General features: G+C 43.5%; 1 protein-coding gene across 1 annotated transcript in view; it reads right to left on the reverse strand.

Annotated features, from left to right (window-relative positions):
* c1ql1l2 (complement component 1, q subcomponent-like 1-like 2) overlaps nucleotides 1-15,930 on the reverse strand; it is a 16,380-nt gene extending 450 nt beyond the window's left edge. Inside the window, exon 1 of the mRNA XM_076266800.1 lies at nucleotides 15,301-15,930. Coding sequence (XP_076122915.1) covers nucleotides 15,301-15,912 — 612 coding nt within the window. The 5' untranslated portion in view covers nucleotides 15,913-15,930. The remainder of the gene's footprint in view (nucleotides 1-15,300) is intronic.
* Nucleotides 15,931-27,500: the final 11,570 nt, after the last annotated feature.

Raw genomic sequence — 27,500 nt, forward strand, 5'->3', positions numbered from 1 at the left:
AAGATTCAGCATGATTTAGGGAAACACATCCCAAACTATGACCAGTTCAGAGCCAGAGTCAGTTGCCTTTGGAGACCTCAATAGCCAGAGGAGGCTTGGATGATAACCACCCTAGTGAGAAGTAAGGGATAATGTATAGAACACCGGTCATTACTGGAAAAATAAGTCCCGACAGGGCGAACCGGACCCCGACGCGCAGCGGAGGAGTGCCAATAAAGCTCATTGAATTGAAAGACGTATCAGAAGCACAAAACCCGTTGCCATTGACAGCGGTAATTATATGTTTGCAGCGGTAATTACATGAATTTATTTACCGCTAGAACTTTGGGAAATCCCATTCAAGTCAATGGAGCGTTCTACTAGCATTGTGAAGAGCCTTATAATAAGCTAACATAACAGAGGGGGCGAGAAGATGGCGCAGGTTCTCTCAGAGCCCATTCATCACTCTCACAGAGGCACTCGCACTAGAATAATATGCATTAATGTTTGCCTTCCCTTTCCTTCAACCCAAGGTGATTCATTAGTTATTCATATCCTCCTCACATTATTCTTTTTTTTTTCTCAGAGTTTCTCCACCTCTTCTCCTTTTTTCCTCACTCCTTTTCTTGGCAGCGTTTAACAGGCATCTCTAATGGGGGGAAACAATCAGTGCACTATGTGCTGTCTGGCTGTCAGCGATATCCCCCCCCAAACTGCCGTTGAAACAGAGCACGTCCTTGTACCCATTAGCTACACCTCGGCCCCTTCCTGTTTAGAGATGTGAATTGGTAATATATTTGATAGTGATGTCAAAAAGAGGGGAGAGTCTCCCTCACTAAAGATTTGTGATTTGTAAAAGTTTTTTATTTGAAAGCAAATTTCTTAGCTTTCTATTCAGTTTCTCCAGCATTCAGAAACACAGCTATACGTACCTATACACAGCTATACGTACCTATACACAGCTATACGTACCTATACACAGACACACAGAGAGAGAGAAAGAGAGAGAAAGAAAGGGAGACATGCCCACACAATAAAAGATACGCATTAAAGTGAAATCTCTGCATTCTCTTGAAAGGGATGAGTGACCTTCGAGCGTGAATAGATTTAATATGGTCGGATTTCTGCAAGCCTTCGATTTCAGGGCTGGGAAATTGCCAGGGATTTATTTCATCTGTACGGTGCATTAAATCTCTGGTGTTGAAGAGGTCATGAATATGTACAGCCGACACCCAAAAATGAGAAAATCAGCCCTCCACACAAGCCCTCCCTTCATTTGCGGTGACCACACACACACACACACACACACACACACACACAAATTTCCCACAGTAACAGTGTGTGTGTTTGTGCATGTGGTCTCTGTAAAGTCTCTCAATGAATGAAAGAGTTCTGTGGACTGTTATGCAACAGGGTAAAAGCTGCCTAGTAAGTCTATCCATCTCACATGTTTTTTTTAATTTATTTTAACCGTTGTCTTCCTCGTCTCATCCTTTTGTGAAATCTAGTGCTTGTTTTTCATAATGCTATTTTATTAGAAACACAATGTCCTGTTTCAGAGGCAAATGTTTGAGAAGGTCAACAGAGGAGTGGACAGAGGGGCAGAAAGAGGAGGGCCAGGAGTTTGCTCACACTCCACCTGCTCTCTCGGCTTCCCCCTTCCCTCTCTTGAGTGTGTGTGTGTGTGTGTGTGTGTGTGTGTGTGTGTGTGTGTGCATGCATGTATATGCATCCACCAACTTGATAAAACTGAGTCAGCTTGTAATGAACGTTTGTGGCGTCGGAAAACCACAGCAGAAAGAAGTCGAATCAGAGACAGAGGGAGCAGAAAGGAAATGAGAGAAAGAGAGAGGAGGATCTGTCTATTCAGTAAAATCAGACGACGTTGTGAGCTCCTCTCCCCCTTGTCGCGCGGCTGAGCGTCTGCTAGCATCGCTTCCCATCGATCGGACACGCTGCTTTCAGAAAACACTCCTAAGCGTAGACTGCCCACGCTGCGAGAGTGACTTTGTGAAAGAGACCCCCCTTCTATCTCTCAACATCGCAAACACGTCTCTCCAGTTTGCAGCGTCACTCTCGCCACGGTATAACACTGCTGCTTTGTCTGGCAAGCAACAGTTTGAGGTCCGAACCCCCCCCCCCCACACACACACTCACTCACACACATTAACCCCCCCCACCACCACCACCACACTCTGTGCATCTGATCGACTTATCCTTGGCCTACCCTAGCCCAGCCATGTGAAAGCCCTCTCACTCTTATTCAGTTTTGATGAAAGTAAAGATGTGTAAAAAGCTTGGCAACAAAGGCCACTCTGCCTCTAACTGATCCATTTCGGAAAGCCGTAGAGCAAAGAAGAGGGAGATAAAGGAGAGAGTTCACAAGGTGACAGTGTGCTGTAAACATCAAACTCTGACTTTCTCTCTGCATCTCTCTATATCTCTCTCTTCTTTCCCTTTGCTTTAACTACCGCTACGTTGTTTTTGCATCCTCTCCTCACCCCCACCCCTCCGCCTCTCTCTCTCTCTCTCTCTCTTTCTCTCTCTGTCTCCTTCTGTCAATGCTGGAAAAGGTAATGACAGCAGAGGAACAGCAGACCTTTTCTGTTGACTGTCAGGCAGACAGGCTGCAGACGTGGAGAGGCCAGCCGGTCGATAATTCAGGTGGGTGACGGCCGGCACAGCCAGAGCGGCATCACAGACAGACAGACAGACGCACGGCCAGACTGATGGACAGAGAAAGCGACAATTTGCTTTGCTTGAACTTTTTTCTCTTGTCGCCCCGACAGACTGCTCCCTTATAGTCGGCCCTGCTCGTCCCTTGCTGCCCTCAGGCGCTCCATGTCCACTCCCGTGCAGTCTTACTGTAGGTCCCTGCCATCCTCTTCATCTATATTACATGAAGCCATATCGACACACCTCTCAGATTCAGAGACAGCAGGATAGTGAGTCTATTACTCGTAGTGACTATACTCCCTTGCAAGTCTGTCCATGACCTTGCCATTCGGTGCCTCTGTGCTCAGTGCACTGCCATTCAACCAGTAAAACGACAGGTGATCATAGCAGCAGCCATTCATCACTATATCATTGAATTACATATAGAATCACTATAGTCCAATTTCAATGCTTTCTGCATGTGATCCAATCAGATTTGATGCTATTGTAAACATCTACAACATGTGATACAAACATTTTGAAATCAATTTTAGTTCGAACCACATTTATGTCTTGAACTTAATCTGATGTAAAGAGTGATCTGTAGTCAACTGTTGCTAGACAAGGACAGATAGAATACTTTCAACTTGACATACTCTACAAGATGCCACAGTTTCATGTACCTGTTGATGTAATACAACTGTGTCAAACACTCCAAGCAAAAACTCTTTATAGAGAAGTCATATTGATCAGGGGAACAATAACACTGGACAGTAATGGACTAGAATTTAGAAGTAAGAGGTTTCAGCAAAGACAATGCCCATATTGGAATACACTGTTCTTCTGAATATCACAATTGGATTTTGATTGAATATTAGTGTGCTTGGTTATTATCATGCATCATTTGAACCATTATGATTGTAATTTCCATCTTTTATCACAGTTACATTTACTGACTTATTCTTGCCAACTTCCATGAAGGGAGACGTCAGTGTCTGGGTTGACATTTCTCAGTGTCCCGTCAGTCAATAAACACCGTAACTGATGACTCCTAGGTTATCTCACTCCACCAATCCTCTTCCAGCTCCTGAGCTCAGCCAATGCAACACTGATGCATTGTGTGATTGACATTTCCTCTTGACCTATCCAGAGTCTGAGAGAGTCTGATAAACCTCTAGGGCAACAAATGACAAGGGGGGCAGACAATGGGAGGGGGGTCTCTCAGTTGGTGAAGGTAAAACACTGACAGGGAAAGAAAATGTGAAATGAAGAAAGACCATATATACTGTAATATATCATTATGAAGCCCAGTAAAGATGAGGCGACTCTAGATGGTGTTGACAGTTAAGAAGCCCTTTAGTTTGTGGATAACCTCTGAAGGCAGCTGACAGTATCGGCGCAGGAGGGTAATCTCGGCCCTGCCGGAGATGCGAGCGAGCGCCTCATTGTTTACCTTCCTGATTAAATCTGTTGAGTCTAATATCGATGTGCAAACAATGGCTGCTATTCTGGCTCCATGGCGACGCTTGTCCACAGCATATTAATATGAAATAAAATGGGCCCGGAGTACACACGCGCACAGCCGGCGCGCGCTGCGTGGCCTTATTAAGGGGTTAGCGGCGGAGGGCCCGGAGGGAATCGGGGGGATTTGTCGACGAGGATTTAGATGAGGCCCTTTCTAATCTTTTTTTATTGTCTAATATTATCCTCCAACCCGTGGGTGTGAACTTCCGGGGTCGTTGGTGTTTTGGGATCGTTAGGGAGGTAATTAAAAGGCCGTCGGAACGTTGGGGGGGGGGGGGGTCTGTCGGATGGAGAGGAGAGCATTCCAAACACCTTGGTGTAGTCGCTCCACGATCTGACATCTGAGGATTTACATCTCTTAACCTTGAAATGTGACAATAACCGCAAGCAACCACGCAACCATACAGATCAAATGCAATATCAAATAGTCTGGAAATGGCAATATACCATGGTCTTCAGTGCGCTTCCATCAAGCTCCCACCACAAGATAGAGAAAATGGCAGAGTTATGTAAAGCATTGGACATCGTTATAAATTATAATAAATGTTTAATTTAATTAACCAACAAGACTATCATTGGAGAGTATTATTATTATTATTATCCAGTATATTACTGGAAACCTTTTTAGACTTTCATGTTTCTAACTGAGTTATTGCGCAGTGGATGTTTTCTCTGAATTAAAAAATATCTCAATGCTATGTCTCCAGAAAGAAACACAAAATCATGCAGATGATGCCAAGGCACAAAACGTATAGGAGAACAGCTCTAAGCCTATGAGGTAAATACGATTTCTATTTAAATCTCACAAAAGAAAGGATCATTTTTCATACTGAATGAGGACTGCCACTGCAGATTTCCCAGAGAACCTCTCCTTTAACCACAGGCCTACAGTCAGTCGGGTCTGTGGGTTTGTCAAGGGATTTTAGAGCGTGTGGCTACAGTGGCGAGCACAGCAGCTGGCTTCAACACTAATTCTGCCTCACAGCAAAGGCTGCTTCAGCCATCAGAGCAGGCAGAGTGACAGTGAGAGCGAGACAAATCTAAGAGGAGATACAGAGAGAGAGAGAGAGAGAGATTTAAAGTTCTCCTCAAAGTCAAAGTGGGCATGGGGAACGTGCTGGCCGGTGGCGGCAGATGTGTGGCGGGTCGCGGAGTCTCCTGCAGCTGTTTGCGCTGTCCGGCCGTGCCCAGCTGGTGGGGATGTGTCCTCCCTCCTCCACGCAGCGACATCACTGGCTGTCATGTCCCATTTCCCTCAGCTATTGTCACTGATAGAATAATCACACTGGCCCAGCTCTCTCTCTCTCTTTCTCTCTCTCTCTCTCTCTTTCTCTCTCTCTCACTCACACACACACACACACACACACACACACACACACACACACACACACACACACACACACACACAGTTCTAGTTCCAGAGCTGCCAGTTTGGATGTTGATGTAAGGTGATTTGTTTTCAAAATGTATGCCTATAACTATCAATATGACACCTGATCACATTGATCCTTCTGTAGAACTATGGTAATACAAAACTATTAACTTTTGTTCATCAGACAGGAACAAGAGGTTCATCAGACTCAGCACTCTTAGTCAAGAGATGATAAAACCTCACATGATATTTTGACATTCACGTGTGACATTTTCATATCACTGTGAATCAGAGAGTATGGTGTATGGATTTGTTGGGTTGTGTGAAACAAAATAAAGCAAAGACGGAATAAGGCTGCTTGTAATAATTTGTGTGAAACATTCCTCTGAAGAAACATTTCCCTATGGTATGGTAAAGTTGAGGCAGAAAATATGTATTACTCTCTCTCTCTCTCACTCTCACACACACATACACACACACACTGACAGACACACATACACTCTCTCTCTCTCTCTCTCACACACACACACAGACACACACACTCTTCCTCTCTCGCTTTCTTTCTCTCTGTCTCTCTGACACCTGTTAACTCTCTACTTAGTCCCAGCATTTCTGTGTGCCACTGTGAGATCTGTGTTAAATTGGAGAGGACGCTTGTCTCTAATTGCATTTTAACGCGTAGCTGTGCGCGGCATGCCTGATGGGGGATCACAGGAGCTCTCGCGACTCGTGCCGCAAACAGGCAAGAGAAGCCCCTACAGTGGAGTTCTGTGGGGCCGAGCAAAAGAGACCAGCGTTCCTCAACAACTGGGAGAAAAAAAGCTTGAGGTGTATTAGTCATTAGTGCAACAGCACAAGCGTGATTCAGAATTTTTTTTTACAAAATGTGAGGGTTCCTCTCACGCTTTCCCTACAGAATCCTCTCCTCTGAATTTGACATTTGACAAACAACAAAGGAATACTCCAGCAGTGCATAGTCTGTTGAATGGTCAAGAATGCAGAATTGCTGCAGGCCTTCAGTTGTGTCACACAGACACGCACACGCGCACACACACACACACACACACACACACACACACACACACACACACACATACACACACGCACACACACACAATGTGTAAATTAAAGTCTGGTATATTACACATTGGGCAAATTTGAGTGCAAGTGAGATTACACTGAGATTTCTGGCATACTGCCGGTATGGCATCTTGCCTCAAATTGGCATTGGTTCAGCACTGCACTTTTTGACAAAAAAAAAAAAAAAAAAAGAATTTACTTGGAAGTTCATGCAAACTATGAAGTTTAAACAGCATATTGTTTAATTTGGTCCGCTGTGGATGTTGACATTTTTTTCCTTCTCAGACATGTAGTACCCCACACTATGGAATATAATTCCAAACACTCGAAAAAATGATGATAATGATAAAGATATAAGAGCAAGTCCTGCTATTGTGGCTATAACAGTTTAATGTGTTAACATTCTTTCTGGTTAGTTTATGACATATATGGTATATTGGGTTTTTAATAATTGTTTAAAAGCCTTCTTGGTAATTTGCTATCACTTACAGTAATGTGATTTGAGCTGGAGTCCTATTCTTTTCATTACTTTTTGCAAAGCTGTCTATAGACTATTCCTATTATACTTAAATGACCACTGGTCCAGTCATACTGGTCTAATTCCCCTTTCTGCCCCACGCATCAAAGTTACCTAGCTTTATTGTGAGTGTTCAGACCATTGAACAAACACACACTGACAACGAGATTAACGAGCATGCAAGCATTCTTAAGCAACGGGCTGGCCATTGTGACCCTCTTTTCAAATGCCACTGAGAAAGACACACACTGAGGCTGTGTCTAAATTAAGCCGGGTAAATGGAAATAGAAATATGCATATTTAGGGTGAAAACGATCTCCCCACATCAATGTTTCCGTATTATTTTTCAAAACGTTTTGAGTCCACACTAGAATACTGAAATGCCATAGAAGTGTTTGCTGTTGTTGGTGTCTGGTTGATCAGTATCATGGCAATGGCACATCATCATATCTGAAGCTCTCACTTCTCCTATACACATTACAACGCAAACTCTGAGTTTTCGAATTGATCTGAGTCAGAATATGCCATTTTAATGTGAAAGGAAGGGCTAAACAGAGAAATGATTATGCACATTAATATTTACCCATCTTAATGTGGACAGGGACTGAGAAGGACAGTGAGAGATAGAGAGCTATGCCTTGTTTGTGTTTGCACACAGGAAGGATCTCAGTGACCCTGCCGCACTAGCCAGGTGTTGGTGTGGAACTCTACAGAGTTATTCCGATTGACCACCAACAGCCTGCCTAAAGAAGAACAAGGCAGGAACTAGTGAACAAAGCAATGCCAACCTATTTTGAAACATATTTTTTGTTTCTAAATCAAGGTTGTGTCTGTGTGCACTGAAGTGTGTGTGTGTGTGTGTTGTTTGTATGCGTTCATGTGTGTGTGTGTGTGTGTGTGTGTGTGTGTGTGTGTATGTGTTATTTTGCGCCCGCCTGTCTGCGAGCGCCTCATTATATACAGACTGTCCCGTGGTGAGTCAACATGCGGGTCGTGACTGAGTCAGGCAGTCAGTCGTAGATTCGGCGGCCTATTTTGATTCGTGTGTGTTTACTCACTGGGTGGGGGGGGGGGCGGAGGCAGGCGCCCCGGGACACGCCTCGCCCTGCGCTGATACGATGGCCCACGCCGCTAGAGACTGGCAGATGGGCATGAGAGTGGTGACTTATTAACTGGCACAACTGAGAGTTATTGGGTGCCGATCTTATGTCATCCTCAGGTCAGGACAGGGGAAAGGAGGCGGATGAGGGAGCATGAGTGATCCATGGTTGGGGGGAAACTCGCCACAGAACAAAGAAGGGCAAAGGAAAGAAGAAAAAAAAACGATCTTACCTGATTAATGTGGTGTGGTTTTCGTAAAACAAACCATTAGCATTATTTTGATTATCACCATCTTTGCACCAATTTTGTTTTTAAGTGCAGGCTTATAAGTATAGCTTATTTCACACCATATTAAACACCACAGTGTTGCCACAGAAGCATGTCACTTGAGAACCATTTCTCAGCTAGCTTGCAAGAAAATACAACAAACATAATTTGACACTGTCTGCCTTAACTTTAGCCGAGTACTTAACAAATGCTTAGCGCATCATAATTTATAGAGCAGTTAGGTTGCAGACTTTAGGGAAGCACATCCATTTGCACACCCTAATTCTTCTGCTTTTAAGTCACAATGGATCCACTGCATAGGCTTTCACATCACTGATAGACCTACAACAGTGCATGCATGTAGCCTATTTATCTTATATTACAGTACGTCCATGTCTATTTGACATTATTTCTACAACAGCAGAGTCAGTCCTACCAGTCTTTCCACACTGTTACCAGTAATAATGAAATAATTCAACTGTCTTGGTATACAATTTGAATTGATGTACAACACATACATCCTGTACATCAATTCAAATTGAGTAGGCAGGAGCAGGAGAGCGAGAGCCAGAGTGTTTCCTCTTCTTACATCTGCCCCACACGCCAGATGGGGGACTAGTCTACACATCATTTAGATGTGATTTAGAATGTGCACAGTGTAAGAAATTATTACAGGAGATGTTGCTGGTTGTCATCAATCAACCATTCCTAGTTAATTTGTATTAAAAAAAAATATGAATATGATTGTACAAATAAGAAGTTAATGATCCAGATTGAAACAGATGTCTGTTTTTTCTTCTTCAAAATTATTCCTCAGTAGTCCAGCAAATTCAAAAGGTTCAAAAAGTTATTTTTCTTCCCTGATAGTGGTGTCTATCTCATATCACATAGTATTTTTCACACATCTGTTTTAAAGGGACACCAGGCAACGTTTTTGTGTTAATTAATCATCTTTATAAGTCGGTATGGTTAAATGACTCATTACAGGGCGAACGAAGACTCTCTCGCCCACCCCTACGACCTGTAGGAAGAATATCCCGCTTGCAAGTTCAGTGTATCCTACCCGCCGACCTTCAGTCTCCATCCACAGCACAGAGGCAGGCTAACGAAATGCTAGCGTTTGTTGCAAACGTGTGTATAATGGCAGAACTGTCGAAGAAGCAGCAAAAACCCTTGACGGAAGATGCAAAGAAAAGGAAAAGAGCTTCAGACCGAGCAAAGGGCTCACACACGTATTGACACGTACAGACGCTAGGGGGAGTTTTGTAGAGAAAAAGCATCAGGCTTGCCTGGTGTCCCTTTAAGCTGACTTGACTGTGGCTTTGACTGCAGCATGACCAGGAGGTGGGGCCGCGTCCTGGTCTGTGAGATCTCCCTCTCCCAAACGCTTGGAGAAGAAGTGGTGATCCAGGCAGCAGAGTGACACAGCACGCTGCCAAAGGCCCCATCTGGTTGGGTCTGATGAGGGGAGTGTGCGTGTGTGTGTGTGTGTGTGTGTGTGTGTGTGGTGGTAGTGGAGGGTAGAGAGCTGTGTTTATGGATGTGTGTGTGTGTGTGGGGAGGAAGCAATGGGGGATAGAGGACTGTGGAGCAGTTGGGCCATGCTCCCTTCTGCCTTCTGCAGCAGTGCTTTCTATTCCAGACAGCCACACACAGGGCACTAATTAATCGCATAATTTGTTGGGTGGTGAGGTCAGCCACCAACACCGGCACCCCCAGCTCAGCCACCAGCCCTGCTCACAGATGCAGGTGAGATGCTGAAAAATGCACATCTTAATCAAAGCATTGCCCAGATTGCGCATGGGATGCACAATACTAATATTCTTATCGGATAATTTATTCTTATCAAACAAGACCTACAACCAAGGAAAACTACACCACTTGGTTCAAAGCAGGCAGCATCTGTTCCTACTCATAATAGAATGCAAAAAGAGAGGGCTTATGGGTTTAAACAACTTTTCCTACACAAGCCACAGCTATCCACAGGCTCCCCATATCAATTTAGAGGTCCCATATTACTGATGTGTGTTGGCATTTCTTAACAATGTGGCCAAATCCATTGCTAACAAACCAAGTCAACCTAATTAGACTGGTCTTCATGTTCTGCTCCATCGAGTGGCAAATGCAATGTCCAATTACAGTGAGGATCAAGGTCAAAAGTCCCGCCCTAAAGACTTTCTTGGTGATTAGTCAGTAGGAGAGTAAAGGTAGTAAGAGAGAGAGAGAGAGAAAGAGAGAGAGAGAGAAAGAGAGAGAGAGAGAGAATGACTTTGACTGCATCTAATACATCTAATATATCGCATTTTCATCATCTGCATTATCTTTCAATCTATTTGTTCATATAATTTATGCTACCTTGGCGCTGCCGAGTTTTATGTAACCTGTCTACCACATTTCATCTTCTGAGAGTGGGAAAGCTGCAGTAGCATTTGCGAGTAAAAGCTTTTTAAGTTGAGAGAATAGAGGGAGTTGGACATAATGAGGATAGATACCTGGGAGAGGCACTGTCTGGACGCTGAAGTTGCAGATACTGTGATATTTTGACAAATTATCGCTGATTGGATTTCTGATGTCTGCACTGAGTGGCTTCTCATTTTTCTGTATTCTTTAGTTGTAACGTGAACACACACACACACACACACACATATGCACACACACACGTGCACACACACACAAATACACATGTGTATGCACTCACAAACTCTACACACCTACACCTACACCCACCTACACACACACACACACACACACACACACACACACACACACACACACACACACACACACACACACACACACACACACACACACACGCATCCATGCAGTTACTTACCCACACACACACACCTTATTGAGTCAGCTCCCTATGAGAGAGATGCATTGACATATCTGGGCTGGTAATAGCCCAATATTAGCTCTGTTAATTAAGAGTAGAGCTGGTACATGCCAAAGCCAGCCCTCGACGGCTCAGCAGAGCCCGCCGTGTGGGTGAGAGTCAGACACAAAGCTGGAGCGGTCACAGCTGGTATAAAACACACACACACACACACATACACACACACACACACACACACACACAAGGGGAAATATATATGCACAGGGAGATGATATATAAGCACACATCACATGTGCTTGCCTAAAGATTTCACACATTAATACTTCTGAGTACAGGTGGACACACACACACACACACACACACACACACTCACACACACACATTCACAGCAACAGACTATATGCAAAGTGATATGCAGAACATACTGGTATATGTATCACAATACACATACAGATAATTAAACAAAACTGGCAATTTCAGTGACAACATAATGGTGTTTTCATGCTAGTCCCCTGAGATCCGTGTCATATCTCTGTAATATCAAAAGTGGAGATGTACTGTAGGAGGACACTGAAATACACAAGAATTCCCTCTTTTCAGGCACATTTCTGGGAAAAGAGATCCACAAAGACACCTCACCCCCCACCCCCCTGCTATGAAGATTTTATGATGGAAATGCAGTAAAGAGGCCGCCGAGGCCGAATCTAATATTCTCCAGCCAGCAGTAAGCATCAGCATCACCCTCAGGTGTGTGTTTAAGCCAAACTGGCCTGGCAGTGGTGGTCCTGGGATGAGAGGGGTGCTGAGTGCCCCACAAGGAGCACCACAGCGCTTTTGAGTGTTCATAGAATTGTCTACTTCCTGGCACAACGGACCAGACTCATTTAAAAACATGTTTTTTTAAGACTCTCTAAACCAAGACTGTAGACTTTAATCAAGAGTCTCCAGAAGGTAAAATATTGCCTGAGTCATAGTGACGTTATCAACACAGAGGAGTGTACAATTATGTAGTAGCTGTTCCCAATTAATAATGTTTTAAAAAACACACACACACACAAACACATTTGCAGGCGCTGTCCCACCTCTCACCTACTCTCACAGATGCTGATCTGAGTGGGGCGTTTAATTGGGGAGGCAATAACCACTTTATAAAGATTAGGCGGGTCCCAGGGGCGCCGCGTGTCCGTGTCTCCACCTTAAGTGCCTGGAGCCGAGCGCTCTCTGGGGTCCCTGCGCCTCTCGGAGAAGAACAGACGCCGTTTTTACTGCAGCATATGCTCAGCGCGCTGGCCGCCCGACTCGTTCGCCGTAACGAACGTCTCCTTTTTTTTTTTAATGCACCTCCGCAGCGCTGGCCTCCGCCAGACACGCACACCCGTCCTTTTGTTTCTTCTGGTCGCCGCCAGCCTGTGTACCATCATCCATTCAAGGAACAATCAACTATCGCCTACTCCTGCAGTCCTCTGAGGTGCAGACAAAACAATTGGCCACAGTGTACAAATCAAGCAGGAGCGAGGCCAGTTCCCCAGTGAACAGTGGGTACTCTTTTTCAGTATGTTGACGCAACCTACTGTGGGAGCGTATACGCTGTATTTCCGATGCAGGCGTGTTTGGTCGTACATGTCCTGCTCCAGTTACAGGCACTGAGCAGTGGGCTTCAGAGCATTCAAACACTGGAGTGCATGAAATACAGAGCCGGGTGATCTGAGAAGAACCCGCCACTGACTCTGTTGCTCGCTCCCAGACCTTTTCTTTGGAGCCACATCAATCTCCCTTTCCTGTGTGTGTGTGTGTGTGTGTGAGCATGTCTACCTCATCCAAAGGCAGGGGGCAAATGAAGAAATCTTATTGTCACTATAAGATCCAAGGATGGCACTCAATTCCATCAAAAGAAAACCAGAGTCAGAAGAATGAAAGAGGCCAAATAGATGGGGTGCATACAACCACAGTATAGATGTCTCTGATCTGTCCCCTAGTTCATAACAGAGCATTTAGATTGCAATTATTAGACTTTTTTTCAATCTAAATTAATATGGTAGGTAAACCTGACTACTATTGCTAGTGACGGCATACATGCCGGAACTGCTGTGGCTTTTTCAGCAGAGATTGGTTATTTGATGGAGAGTTTGTCTGGTGCGCAATGATCTATCCAATAAAAACGCAGAGTGAAGATATAAAACTTATAAATATGTAATGTGGGTTTGCAAATGTCAGTGCAACTTAAGTTAGCTCCTCCGATGATTTCACCCTCCTCCTGATTAAATTTAAATTGAGCTGCTAGGAAAAGAGATTCATATACGTGGACCACTTGAGGACTGAAGGAAAAGACCCATTGCTTAATTAAACTGGCCATCATATTAGTTTTGCATATACAGAGATTCTATGTCTGGCTATGTGGGTACTTTTCGTTTAACCCATTTTTATCAGACTTTTTAATGAGGCTACCAAAAGGTAATTAAGTCGGTAAGTCTAGTCAGTTGCCCATTAAAAAGTAAATAAATACTGCTAAACAATATGTTTTTGGGGGGAAAGCACACAATATATCATCCAAAAAATAATGAATTGCTTTCATTAAATAAGTAACTGGGGCAAATATGAGTAGCATACCACATTATTATTAAACTTGTTATATTAACCTTATTATAACGTCAACAAAGACTACTTCAACAGAAAGGCTAAGGTGAGCGTTTGTCTACAATTTGTATAATTATCAGTGATTAGAAAACAAGATACATAGCCTAATTAAGGAACTAAACATGCAAGAATTTCTCTAATGATGTAACTGTGCCCGATCAAATCTTCTAAACAATATGGCTGGTTCATAATTCCATTTTTTCATCGCATGTTCAAGCATTCTGTATACTTAGCTTGATATCCTTACTTTTCTTATCATGATTAAATTCTGTGGACTTCACCGGCACCAGGCAGCATGGACTTAACTAAGCATAGCTATATTAAAGTAAAGAAACAGCAAAACAGTGTAGCAAAATATGGTCGTTTATTTTCTCTGCTTTTGAGGTCGTCATATGTAATGTGCCGGTGCCAGAGTGCAAAATCTCCCGCAACCCTGGACACATTCTGCCTATTATTTAACTGGAGCTGGATATATAGTATGTTACTTTAAAATACATGGCATGTTTGGGGATAACTTCAAGGTTTCAGCGAGGATGACAACAAAAACGTTTTTAGTACAACTCGACTGAAATGTACTGTAGGCTACCTGAAAAGCGCCAACATTCCGAAATACATTTACAGGGGAGATGCGCACCCACGTGCACCCCAAGTGTATGAGGTGCAAGTAAAACTTCACTTATCAGGAAATATGCTTCCTCCGTTTTATGAAGGTCGTGTGTTAGTTTGTGTGTGCCCGTCAGCGTGAATTTGTCCTTCTGTTGAGAGGGACACCCTCACAATGTCACTGCGCATTAAGGTACTGACGGGAGAACTCGATGCTTTGCCCGCCAAATTACACATCGTTTTTTTGGGCTGTAGTGGTAAGCAGCTGTGTGAACTTCCCTTAGTGCTCTAGGGAGATATGAATCGCGCGACAGATGCTTCCGTGTCTCCCACCAGTGTCTAACGCGGACGAAATGCATAAATAAATTGGGAAAATAATTAAATAAAACTCCAGGCGTGTCTGTCCGCTGAGGATCACCTTTAAGCAACTTCATTAATTACGACCCTGAAAGGCATGCCCGCTAATACCTTGCAAACTAAATCACCCTAGTCAGCCAGTCGCAACAACAGGTGAGTATGGAGAGCTTTGCATGGTCAGAACACTGAAGTAAACACTCTACTCAAGAAAGTGTACAAAACTTTACATAACTCTAAACAGATGAGATGCATGATGAACATTTTGTCAATTTGTCATATTTGAGATTCATAATGTTGGATGCTGTATAGGCTGCATTGCATTCTGCAAGTTAATTCTTTTCGTCCACACACACATACATACACTTACTCACTCACCTGTCCGTTTTTACAGAGGTCAGCCCACATGCTGGTCCCGTCTCCCCCTCTCATGAGCACGTGGTAGATGAAGAAGTATGTCCCTGGCACGCCACAGATAAACTTCCCTGACGTGCTGTCATAGTTGTTCCCCAGGTTGGTGACCACGTCGTCGAACTTTAGGATCTCGTAGCCCTCGTGCGGGTTCTTGAGGCCGGCGTAGAAGGCCACGCGCGCCCCCCCTGGCCCGTAGGTCGCCGTGCTGACCACCCCTCCCCCGTCGCTGACCCCACCCAACCCCAGGGCTCCACCCTTGCCCCGCTCGCCCCTGTCCCCCGGGGGTCCCATGGGGCCTGGGGGGCCGGGCTCCCCTGGCGGTCCCGGGGGTCCGGGCTTCCCCGGCCGCCCAGGCTTTCCCTGCGGCCCCTGGTGGAGAGTGGAGGGCGGCGGCATGTTGCTGTGGTCAGCCAGGGCCTCGGCCTCGCCCTGGGCCCCGGTGGCTGCGGTGGTGCCGCGGCCCAGGTATGGGTCACACACCATGCGGCAGGTGCCCAACATCTCGAAGTGGCTGCTGTCGCTGCCCACGGAGCTGACCAGCACCGGTATGAGCACCACCAGCACCAGCACCAGCATCACGCCCACGGCCGCCGCCACCAGGGTCTTCCTGCCCAGGCTGAGGCGCGGGAGGGGCTGGGCAGCCAGCGTGGGTCTTCCCGGGGCCGAAATGGTGACTGCTGGCGGGGCGGTGATTCTGTCCGGAGAGAGGGGGGATCCACGCACACCGTAGGATCCCACAGAAGCTTCACAAAGAAGGCACAGAGGAAGAAGAGGAGAAGGGGGAGGAGGAAAAGGAAGAGGAGGAGGAAGGCGTGAGGGACAGAGAGAGAGACACACACATCCACACACGCAAAAGCAAACACGGGCGATCAAACGGACAATCGCTCGGTCAGGCACACATACTTACACTCCCACAAACACCCACCCACACAGAAATACACACACATACACACACATACACACACACACACACACACACACACACACTCGAGCGTGTTCTGTCACCCCACAGCCAAGATCCCACACTCACTGTGAGTTCTGCCACTTGCACACTTGCTCGGACACTCAGGCACAGTCTACAAACTCAGGTGCACGCATGGACACACACACAAACACAGACACACACATGCAAACAAGTCGAGGAGAAAGCCCACTCCGACTAGCTCAGGCACAGAGTTGGAGTGTGTAACAGAGACAGAGAAAGACAGAATGGGTACGACACAGAGAGAGTATGAGCAGAGAGAGTGAGGGTGATTGAGAGAGAGAGAGAGAGAGAGTGAATGAGAGAGAGCAAAAGAGAGAGATGGGAAGGAGAGACTGGAGCTGTTTGCGGAGTCCCGAACTCTGAAGCTGGTTTTTATATGGCAGAGCCCTCTACTGGTGACTTGCCCCTACTGCAGAAAGGAAACAGTTTTTTTCCCTCAGTTCTTCGACCACATTTGGCCATTCAGATGTGACAATTTGAGAACAGCTAAGCTATGGACCAAAACAGAAACTTTTGCTTTGAAAAATGTCCAAACAGTAAACGACTAAATCAAATCAGTTATACAGTCCAATTATACCAGCATAAACAGCATTAACAGCAGTGGCAGTTGTCAGTGTGATTTTTTTAGAGTCTGTTTGAATGATATGCTCTCAGTTGACATTTTACAGTACTGTATATTATGTTAAAAATATAACTTATGTTTGTCATGAAGTTATATTGTTCTTACTGATTTGTGATATATTGTTATTGTAATATTAATAACACAGCACAATATTTACTGAACATAGTGTGTTTACAGAATTTTAACCCATATATGCTGTACATTGCCGAGATGAAACATTAGCATTAAATCCAAAATAATGGGGACAGTCCTGTTATCAGTACTGTAAGACAAGTTTTTACATACTTATTGTGAAGTATGAAGTAAAGGATGAGTGTATTGAAAATGTGAATGCACATTCATAAAAGAAAGTCAACTTCAATCATTCTGTTAAGTGTGTTTAAGGGGACAGCATGTAGGATTTAGTGTGAAATTGTTATTGTGTTTTTTCTTTTTCTTGCACACACACACACACACACACACACACACACACACACACACAGACACACACACACACACACACACACACACACACACACACACACATATATTTTAACTTGTACTTTTTATGTTTTACACAGTACTACTGTGTGTTTTGTGTGTGTGTGTATGTATGTGTGTGTGTGTGTGTGTGTGTGTGTGTGTGTGTGTGTGTGTGTGTGTGTGTGTGTGTGTGTGTGTGTGTGTGTGTGTGTGTGTGGTCTGTCAACACAGACACATACTGTACACACAAATACACACACAAATACACTCAAAGCATACTGTATCTGCTTTATGCAAACTTTCAGTGTGTACCTTTTACTTGACACTTGCAGAAATGTCTGTCACGCAAGGTTGCTTAATTTCGTGGTATATTTATACATTTCATAATGTGTGTGTGTGTGTATGTGTGTGTGTGAGAGAGAGAGAGAGAGAGAGAGAGAGAGAGAGAGAGAGAGAGTATTACTGTGTGTGTATGGGAACATTTCTCTCTGACTTTGAGTGTCTTCTTTAGCGTTATTGTATTTCACTTATTTTCTCTCCTCCCTGCCAATAACCCATCCTCTCCCCCTCCTCACGTTGAGATTGTTTCTTATTGGCTATTTTCCCTTCCCAAGGTGTCTATTGATTTCCCACTTTGATTGAATTTGCAGGTCCCTGCTGAAAGCAGAAGCTATCCGTGGGGATGATGTCAAATTGCTGACATTTTTACCTCATGATCTGATCGATGAAAATGTATGGGGTGACATGCTGGCATGCATGTAGGGGTCTTGAAAAAAAAAGATAATCTCAACAAGAGGGTAGGGTTCATAATGAAACAAGCATTGTGTCTCTACTTCCTGCTCTCTCTTTGTATTGCACTCTTTTGTGTGTGTGTGTGTGTTTGTGTGCATGTGTGTCTGTGTGTGTGTGTGTGCATGCGGAAAAATGAATCATTCAAGTCTGTCTGAAATGTGTATTGAATATTCTTTGGCAAAGTTCAGCAGTTTTATTAAGCACAGGAGAATGGGAATGACACAATAGGTAGACTTTTCAGTGTAGAAACATGCATGTATTTCTTCAGCAATCCACAAACTGCAACCCTGAGCAAATATACACACACTTACATGCGCACGCACACACACACACACACACACACATGCACACACACACACACACACATACAAACACTCCGGCCAAAAGAAACACACACACACACACACACACACACACACACACACACATACACACACACACACATACACACACACATGCTAAAGTAAAAAAAAATATATCACAGATAAAAATGTATTATTGAGCTCTGCATAGGAGTAATTGAGAGAAATACATACATGACATCATAATTATTGGATGTATATGGATGGCACACAAAGCATAAGCAAAATACTTGGAAGGAAAAAATGCAGCTGTGCTTTTGCTTTGTAATACAAACACACTGGCACTGGCATTGATTGTCATCCATTCATTAATGCAAAATAATTCATCAATCACAATTTGTGTTTAGGCTAGATATGGTTTGGTATGACCTGTGTTCAACTGAGAATCATAACGAGCATCAGAGTTGAACCAATGCTTTTCACAGGCTTACATGTCTCTCCCATATACAATCCGGCAAAGCTACCGGAAGTAAGTGGGCACCATTACTGAGCTGTTGCTGGGTAGCATTGCACCAGTGCCTCCTATTGGATTCGTTGCGTCCACTGGGATAACAGCCCGCGATTTACGACTGTCTCACTACTTCTTTTATAATGTTGAGTGGGAAAACATGTTCCGTTTTCAATTGTGCCAATAGCAGCAATAAAATTACCAGTTGGAACAACAACAAAAAAGGTGAGATACACAAAATACCCCGGGTCGACTGCCCCTGTCTGGTAGCCTAACGTTACCATACGGTTTGCACAGATAGCAGTTAGCTGTACCTTACCCTTTCCTTTTGAAATGTGAAAATTAGATAAACAATGGTCACAAATGAAAAACATGAATTTGTTTATTTGATATCCATTCATTTATTTATTGTTGCCAAATGGACAGATATTTTTATAGTTTCCTCGTTAGCTAGCCTAGCTAGCATAGTTATTGCTGATGTTAGAGCTACAGTTAAGTAGATAATATCAACCTAGTCCCAATTATGTCTTTATTTCCTCATTCTCTACTCTAAGCTATTTTCATAAATAATCTGTAAGATCGCTTGCACCTTCATCTGTGACCGGAGGCCACTGTCTCACATCATCAACCCAACAAGCCATACTGCCTGGCCGTAGCTGTCATTGAGGGTGCGTTATCACGGAGGTTTGTTTACATACCATATTGGATTGGTTGTGTCCACTGGGATAACAGCCTGCGATTTACGACTGTCTCACAACTTCTTTCATAATGTCGAGTAGGAAAACATGCCAAATGGACAGATATTTGTATAGTTTCCTCGTTAGCTAGCCTAGCTAGCATAGTTATTGCTAACGTTAGCTAGCTACAGTAGTTAAGTAGATATAATATCAACCTAGTCCCAATTATGTCTTTATTTCCTCGTTCTCTACTCTAAGCTATTTTCATAAATAATCTGTAAGATCGATTGTACCTTCATCTGTGACCGGAGGCCACTGTCTAACATCATCAACCCAACAAGCCATACTGCCTGGGTGTAGCTGTCATTGAGGGTGCGTTATCACGGAGGTTTGTTTACATACCAGTAACAGCTCAGTAATGGCGTCGCCACAAGATGGCAGCCTCCACAGAACGCTCGTCGGATTCGTGTATAGACTCATGCGTATCATACACATCCATTCTATGGCAATGCTCTAGCTTTTGATAGACCTATAATCGTGAGGTCACTGGGCCACTCAGACATTGATAGGAAAGCAGTTAACTAAAAGAGGGCTAATGGTCAGATCCACGTCACCCCAGTGGTGGACATCAGACAATCAACGTCCTGCAGACATATGAGAACATGTCCAGTGCTGCCTACGCGCCTGAGCGTGTCCTGACCCTGTAGAACTCTCCAGACCCGACCCCCCGCCTCGCTTGTGTTCCACCGCTTTTATATGGGTTGCCCTTGGTGATGCGAGGCCAGTCGCGGACACTTTTCACACAAAGGCGAGTGGATTCACAATCACAGGCCCTGCTCTTTGCCCGCACAAAACAAGGCAACAAAAATCTGCTGCCACAATATGGCAATACGAAGGTTTTCAAGACCTCGGGTGTTGAGGCCAAAAATGGTTTCATGGCTCTGGGATGCAGAAGACTTCAGACTGAGTCTCGCAGACAGAGATACATAGAAATAGAAGGGATGCATTTATGATCAAAGATCAAAGTTAATGGTGTTAGTTGAATGAAAGATCTGAGGTGGACTATGCATGCCTTTGGGCTTGTCAAGGCAACATAGTGCAGTATACTGAAGGAGAAAAGAAAAAAAAATTTTTTTTTGTTGAGCCTCTGTAATAGCAGAAAAGCTTCAGTGGTGTTTTGATACACACTTTTTCATTGTCTCCATCTACATCTCACAGTGCATCTCTCACCCTTCAACAAGAGGCATATTGTTTGCCTTTAAGTCTCCCTCTCTTTCACACACAGACACACACACACACACACACACACACACACACACACACATACACACACACACAGCATCACACAAACACATTAAGGGTCTGGTAAGTCCTTCCTCTCTTTCACACACACACACACACACACACACACACACACACACACACACACACACGCACGCACACAGCATCACACAAACACATTAAGGGTCTAGTAAGTCCTTCCTAGTATTGGCTTTGTCAAGGTATGCTTTCACAAGTTCCAGGCTGAAAGGTTTGGCTTTGGTGTGTGTGTGTGTGTTTGTGTGTCTGTGGGTTAGGGGAGTATTTTGAAATACTTGGCTTGGAGATGACAGATATTTCTTGGAAACGCCTGGACATACACCCACTATGGTAATAACACACACACACACACACACACACAAACACAACACACACAACGCATACACACACACATGACACACACACACACACACACACACACACACACACACACACACATACACTATGGTAATAACACACACACACACATATATAGATAAATACACAATAATAAAATGAAGCTAATGCACCGCCTTTTTGTCTTTTTGAATATGCAGACTTATACTTCTCTCTCTCTCTCACACACACACACACACACACACACACACACACACACACATACACACACTTACACAAGCCTGTCACCCTGCCACAGTGAACCGCAGACACATGATGTGAGCAAAGATGAGTGTGAGATCATGAAGAGCACTCGCTATCTGGACCCCTGGGTGTGTGTCATATGTGTGTGTGTGTGTGTGTGTGTGTGTGTGTGTGTGTGTGTGTGTTTATTTGTGTGTGTGTGTGCGTGTGTGTCTGCTTGTGCACGCGTGTATGTGGCTGTGATAGAGAGAGAGAGAGAGAGAGAGAGAGAGAAAGGGAATACCGTAGTAGTTGTATGTGAGTGACAGCATTATGCGTTTGAATGAGAGTGTGATGATGCTTGTGTAAGTTAAAGTGAACAAGCGTTTGTACCCCCACCCCCACGTGTGTGTGTATTTGTGTGTGTATGTGTGTGCGTGCGTGTGTGTGCGTGCGTGTGTGTGGTTGTGTTTATTTATTTGGGCCTGTCTGCATTTATTTCTACTCAATGACAGCTGCTTAAAGTGGCACTTGATATTTAGTCCTCCAAATGAAATGTTAGGTCAAGTGACATGAATATGAATTGCAGTGCGCCAGTATTGGATTTGTGAGTGTGAATGTTTTTGCTGCACTGCCACTTATAGAAGAAAAATGTATGTCTTGTAAGAGTAAAGGAATATATCACAGTAATTTAAACATAAATATAATTTTAGCCTCGAAACACCTTCATCATAAGAAATTGAAGATGGGGTTGGGTCCATAAAAAAAGTAAAAAAAAAAGCTTAATATTCAGTATTCACAGCGTGTCCACACCAAAGGCCCAAACCTCAGAGAGGACTAAAGGTTCTATTTCCTTCTAAATGCAGAACATAGATTGACTCTGACTGACCTCCTGATGACCAATCAGTATGCTGCCTCCATATAGCATAGATCACCAGGGAATGGACGAGGGTGATAGGTCAAACATACTCTATAGTTTAGGAGAGATCTTCTATACTTTTGTGCTCTAAAAGCAGTTTTGGCAGAACTGAAACTGTGATAAACTACAGGGATAGACTACAAAGGTTAGCTATGACGGTTATTTAAATATTGTGAATATCTCTGAAAATATGTTCCTCTTTTTCTCCTGTTTCTGGGGGTCTCACTATAGTGGTTAGACAGTATAGGTAATGTCCAATAGTCATTATTAAGATCATTATCGCATCATTACAGTCAAAAAGTCTAGGCAATGGCTTACACTGGATTAGCCTAGATAATAACACATCTAATGGCTAACTGTTTTAAATGAATGTGTCTTATTGGGGTTTCTAAAACTGATAGTTCCGGTCCTTGATTGTGATTGGCTGAATCATATTCGATGCCGTTGTAAAATCCAGCACAAACATACACTTTGACCGCATTCCGTTCTCCGCTAGCACGTCGTGCCTAACGCCCCTTAGCTGTTGTAGAATCACTGAAACCTACGGCCTCTCGGGGCTTATTGCTTAAATAAGTGACCCTTCTGATCCAAGGTAGTTCAGCCTCTTGGCATGTCAGTGTGTAAATACTGTGATGCGTCATCACCACGCTCGTGGCATCGCAGTGGCATCACGTCAGCAGTAGCTATGTCGACCTGAGGGCGCTCTCCCACTCGTCACACCATCACCGAGCACCAAGGTCACCCCAGATGGACGCTCCGCGGGTGTGGACGAGCATGAAGCTGTGGCTGAGCACGGACGGAATGAGAATGACAGAAACACTCCAGCCATCTCTCTCTCTCCTCCTGACAGCTCCTGACCTGTCTCCTCACTGCCCCTCATCTATGTGACCCCCCCACCCCCGACACATCCACCCACCTACCCACCTCTGACCTCCAGCCCTAGTTGGAGATGCTCCGAGCCAGACCGTAGGGGAAAAGGTCTGCAGTATCAACCAGTTGACAATAAACCAGGATTCACTGAAGCATGTTTATTCTTGTGCCGACCATAGCTTTTGTTCGGTGGTCATGTGGGCTATGGGCATGTGTGTGATAAAACAGAGAGACAGAGGAAAATGTATTTGAGGAGATAAATATTCATGGTTAAGGGCTGATATATGTGGACAGAAAACCAACAGGCTCCAACATGAGGAATAGCAGGGCAATAGATCACGAGAAGGAAGTTTAATAAGGAGATCCTGCCTGGACCATCAATCAATGCTGAAAGAATCCATTCTAGAGATGACAATGCTATTTATGTCAACATCTCATCACCAAAAAGCAACCAGGAAAATATTACGTCTATAGCTTCCACTGCACAAGATATAGAGGAAACATCCCCATATTCTGATGGTCTCGGTATAATTAAAAATCAATGTGATAATGGCCATTTTTTCCCTTATGGTTTTAATTCAGTGGGATAGTGTTGACACTTGTAGAAAATCAATTGTGAAATGAAGGCATCAATTGAAAAAGGCAGACAAAACAAACAACAGTCTTTCTTCTGCTACATTTTTTATTTGCTTTATTTCTAGAGGCTTCTGTCTTGTATGTATGATGAACCACGTCATAAGCTCTGCAGAGATCCAGGTCTAAGGAGATTTCAGACTTCGAAGACTCTAGGTCCCTGAAGCTCAGATACAGCTCCCGGGGTACAGAGAGCAGTCTGGAAGACGTGCTCATTGCTGGAGAGAATATGGAAGTGATGGAAACTCCCCGTCATGTAGCTGTTCAGACAGCCCAGTGAGGGTCCAGGAGAGGAGTCCTTGTCATCTGAACCATTATAGTGTAGTGGCAGAAACGCATTCAATTTCTATATAAGAATGTGCAATACTGAGCTGATGAATGTGCTCATTTATTACATCATTGCAGAATTTCCCTCTAATGCTTCATTCCAATTAGAAGCGCCACATTGTTAATTAAGCAATATAACATGAGTGGGAGTGGTGTTGGGGAAGGATATCGCCATGGCTGTAATTCGGCTGTAGGTATGAGGCCAAAGGCCGAGTGCTGCAGCTAATTACATGATGTTTGCATGTACTTGTGCAAAATGCTGGGCTGTGGTTTTGAACTCGACTGGGTCTCCACAGTACATGGTTTTGAGACTTCAGTTGCTGTCGTGGCAAAAGATTGAAGTGAAGAATAAGCCATAACCAACACAAAACAATTCCAGGATGTGTTTTACAATTGTAACCATTTCTTAAGCCATTGCAATCACAGGATTTGGCCATCTAAGGATTTTGGGTAACACTTTCTATGAAGGTTGTATTCATAACGCCCTATGAATGCATTCATAATGTTTTATAAGGTGTCTATAAAGCATTGTAATGCTCATTATTACCATTTATATGTATTCACAAGTCGTCATAACCAACTTCATGATGCATTATGACAGCTAATTATGAATGATTATAATTTTAATCTGAATAATGCATTATAAATATGTCAAGATCTGCCTACTCACTTGACCTCTATGGGGCGCTGTAATTAAGAAACATGCCTTTTGGCCTGTAGCTGCTGTTGTGCTTAGAATTAACATGCACTAGTGGTTTCAGGTAATACTGTTGGAGGTCCTTAGGCCAACCCAGGCCAACTTGTGATGTCATCATAATTGATTCGGCCGCCATATTGGATTTAATCAAAAATATCAAAAAGTTTTCACAGGTCACAAATTTCATCTGATCTTCACCAAAATTGGCACAGACCATCTTCAGACCATAACCTATCAATATTGCTTTCTGGAACAATTGACAAAAGTAGTCTTCCGTAACAGCCAATCGAAATTGGTGGCGAAGCCGCCAAACAGGAAATAAGCTCATATCTCATCAAACCTACTATGTATCATAACCAAACTTACTACATAGATTCATGACCCCATTAGGAGGACGCACAAAACATTTGGTGACCTTTGACCTGTAGGGGGTGCTGTAATTAGCAATATTGCATTTTGATCTGTAGTTGCTGATGTGTTTTATCGATCTTTTATTTTTTGATGTGAAACTGATGACAACATGTTCCATCCAGTTCATTCTAATGCGTGCATGCAACGGCAGGCCGGGGTGGGACAGGTTGGGACGGGCAGGGGTGATTAGGTGGGGGGGGCTGGCTGGCGGAGGCGGAAGCAATACTCAGCCCTGTTTCAGCCCAACAAAGTCAGTTATGTTTTGATGTGACATTGTTGAAAGTGTTGATCGTGGGTGTCTGAGTTCTATCTTGTCGCCGTGGCCCCCTCATTGCTATATTTTGTTATATGTTTTGTATAATTCTATTCTGTTTTTGTTCATCTGGGCCCATATTCGAAAATAATCAGATTCTACAGTACAGTAGAGATGGCAGCAGAAGCTCTTAAAAATAATGGATGTGTCAGTCTTAATTTTAATGTCATTTTTTGAAAACGAGTGAATTCAAAGCATTTTAGCACTAAAAGTAGCACCTAAGTCTGGGACAGGTTAGAAGTAGTCTATAGGACTCCTAACTCACTAAGATCGTAAGCAGCTGTTTTAAGTATTCCAAGTCAGATTTCAATCGTAAGGGAATAATAGTGTATTGTAAGAGATGCAATAATGCCACCAACAACCACCAAAACCATTCACTGTCAAGATTTAAACTAAATGTAACGTTTCATTGTAAATCTAATTAAATATGCAAATGTGTCTTCATACAGATTCATTTAAAAACTGTTGCAAAGATACTGCATCAATCCGTAGCGTGTTCCATTACTAGCCTATTACTAGCCTAAATAGATCTTCATTTATTTATTTATTTATTTATTTATTTATCTCCTTTTGGAGTGCTCAAGACAAAATGCTTTGTGAATACAGGCCCAGATGTGCTGTCCAACAAAAAGCCTATTCTTTCAGTTGCAGGCCCTGCAACATCTACAACCCCAAAACAGAAAAAGTTGGGACGTTGTGTAAAATGTAAATAAAAACAGAATGTCATAATATAGAAGTCTTGTAAACCCATATTTAGCAGCAAAACGGACATAGACAACATATCAAATGTTGAAAATGAAAATGTTCATATTGAATTTGATGCCAGCAACATGTTCCAAAAAAAGTTGGGACGGGAGCATGTTTACCACTGTGCTGCTTTACCTCTTCAAGTAACACAATTTTGTAAATGTTTAGGAACTGAGAAGACCATTGCTAGTTATGAAGTATGAGTATGAAATGTTGTCCCATTACTCCCCGATATAGGATTTCAGTTGCTCAACAGTATGGAGTATTCTTAGTCATGCTTTTCATTCCATTATGCACCTAATTTGACAAATCTGGACTGCAGACATGTTATCCTAGCACCTGGACTCTTCCTCTATGGAGAAATACTATTTAAGTATGTGCAGAATTCATTTTGGCATTGTTTTCCTGAAATATTCAAGGTCGTCCCTGGAAAAGACATTGCCTAGATGGCAGTATATGTTGATCAAAACCTGTATACATCATTCAGAATTGATTGTGCTTTGCCAAATGTGCAAGATGCCCATGCTGTAGGCACTAATGCTCCTCCACACCGTCATAGATGTTGGGTTTCGGACTGAGCACTAAAACAAGTTGGATAGGTTGGATACTTGGATAGGCCCCCTCTTTAGCCCAGATGAGTCCATGATTTCCAAAACAAAAGGCAAACTTTGATTGGTCTAACCACAGGACCTTTTTCCACGTTACCTCAGTGCATTTTAAACAAGCTCAGGCCCAGATACAGTAAGAGGGTGGTATTTTCTGTATCATGTCTCAATACAATTTTAGCTGTTACAATTTTGGCTGTAGTTTTGGAATTAAGTATCAAACTGGGCACATAGACAATGGTTATCAGAGATTGTCTTGAGCTAATACAATGACAGGTCTGGAAACAGGTCTGGTGTTGATGCAGTGCCATCTGAGGTCCAAAAGACCCCGGCCATCCAATTTGTTTTTCAGCTATTTCCCTTGTTTGCAAAGATTTCTCTGGATTCTCTGAATGTTTTATATCATGTCCTGTTGA

The sequence above is a fragment of the Alosa pseudoharengus genome, unplaced genomic scaffold (genome assembly GCF_046254945.1).
Source record: "Alosa pseudoharengus isolate Yale_2024_CS ecotype anadromous, Long Island Sound unplaced genomic scaffold, YU_APseudo_1.1 YU_APseudo_1.1_scf_4, whole genome shotgun sequence".
Taxonomy (NCBI): domain Eukaryota; kingdom Metazoa; phylum Chordata; class Actinopteri; order Clupeiformes; family Clupeidae; genus Alosa; species Alosa pseudoharengus.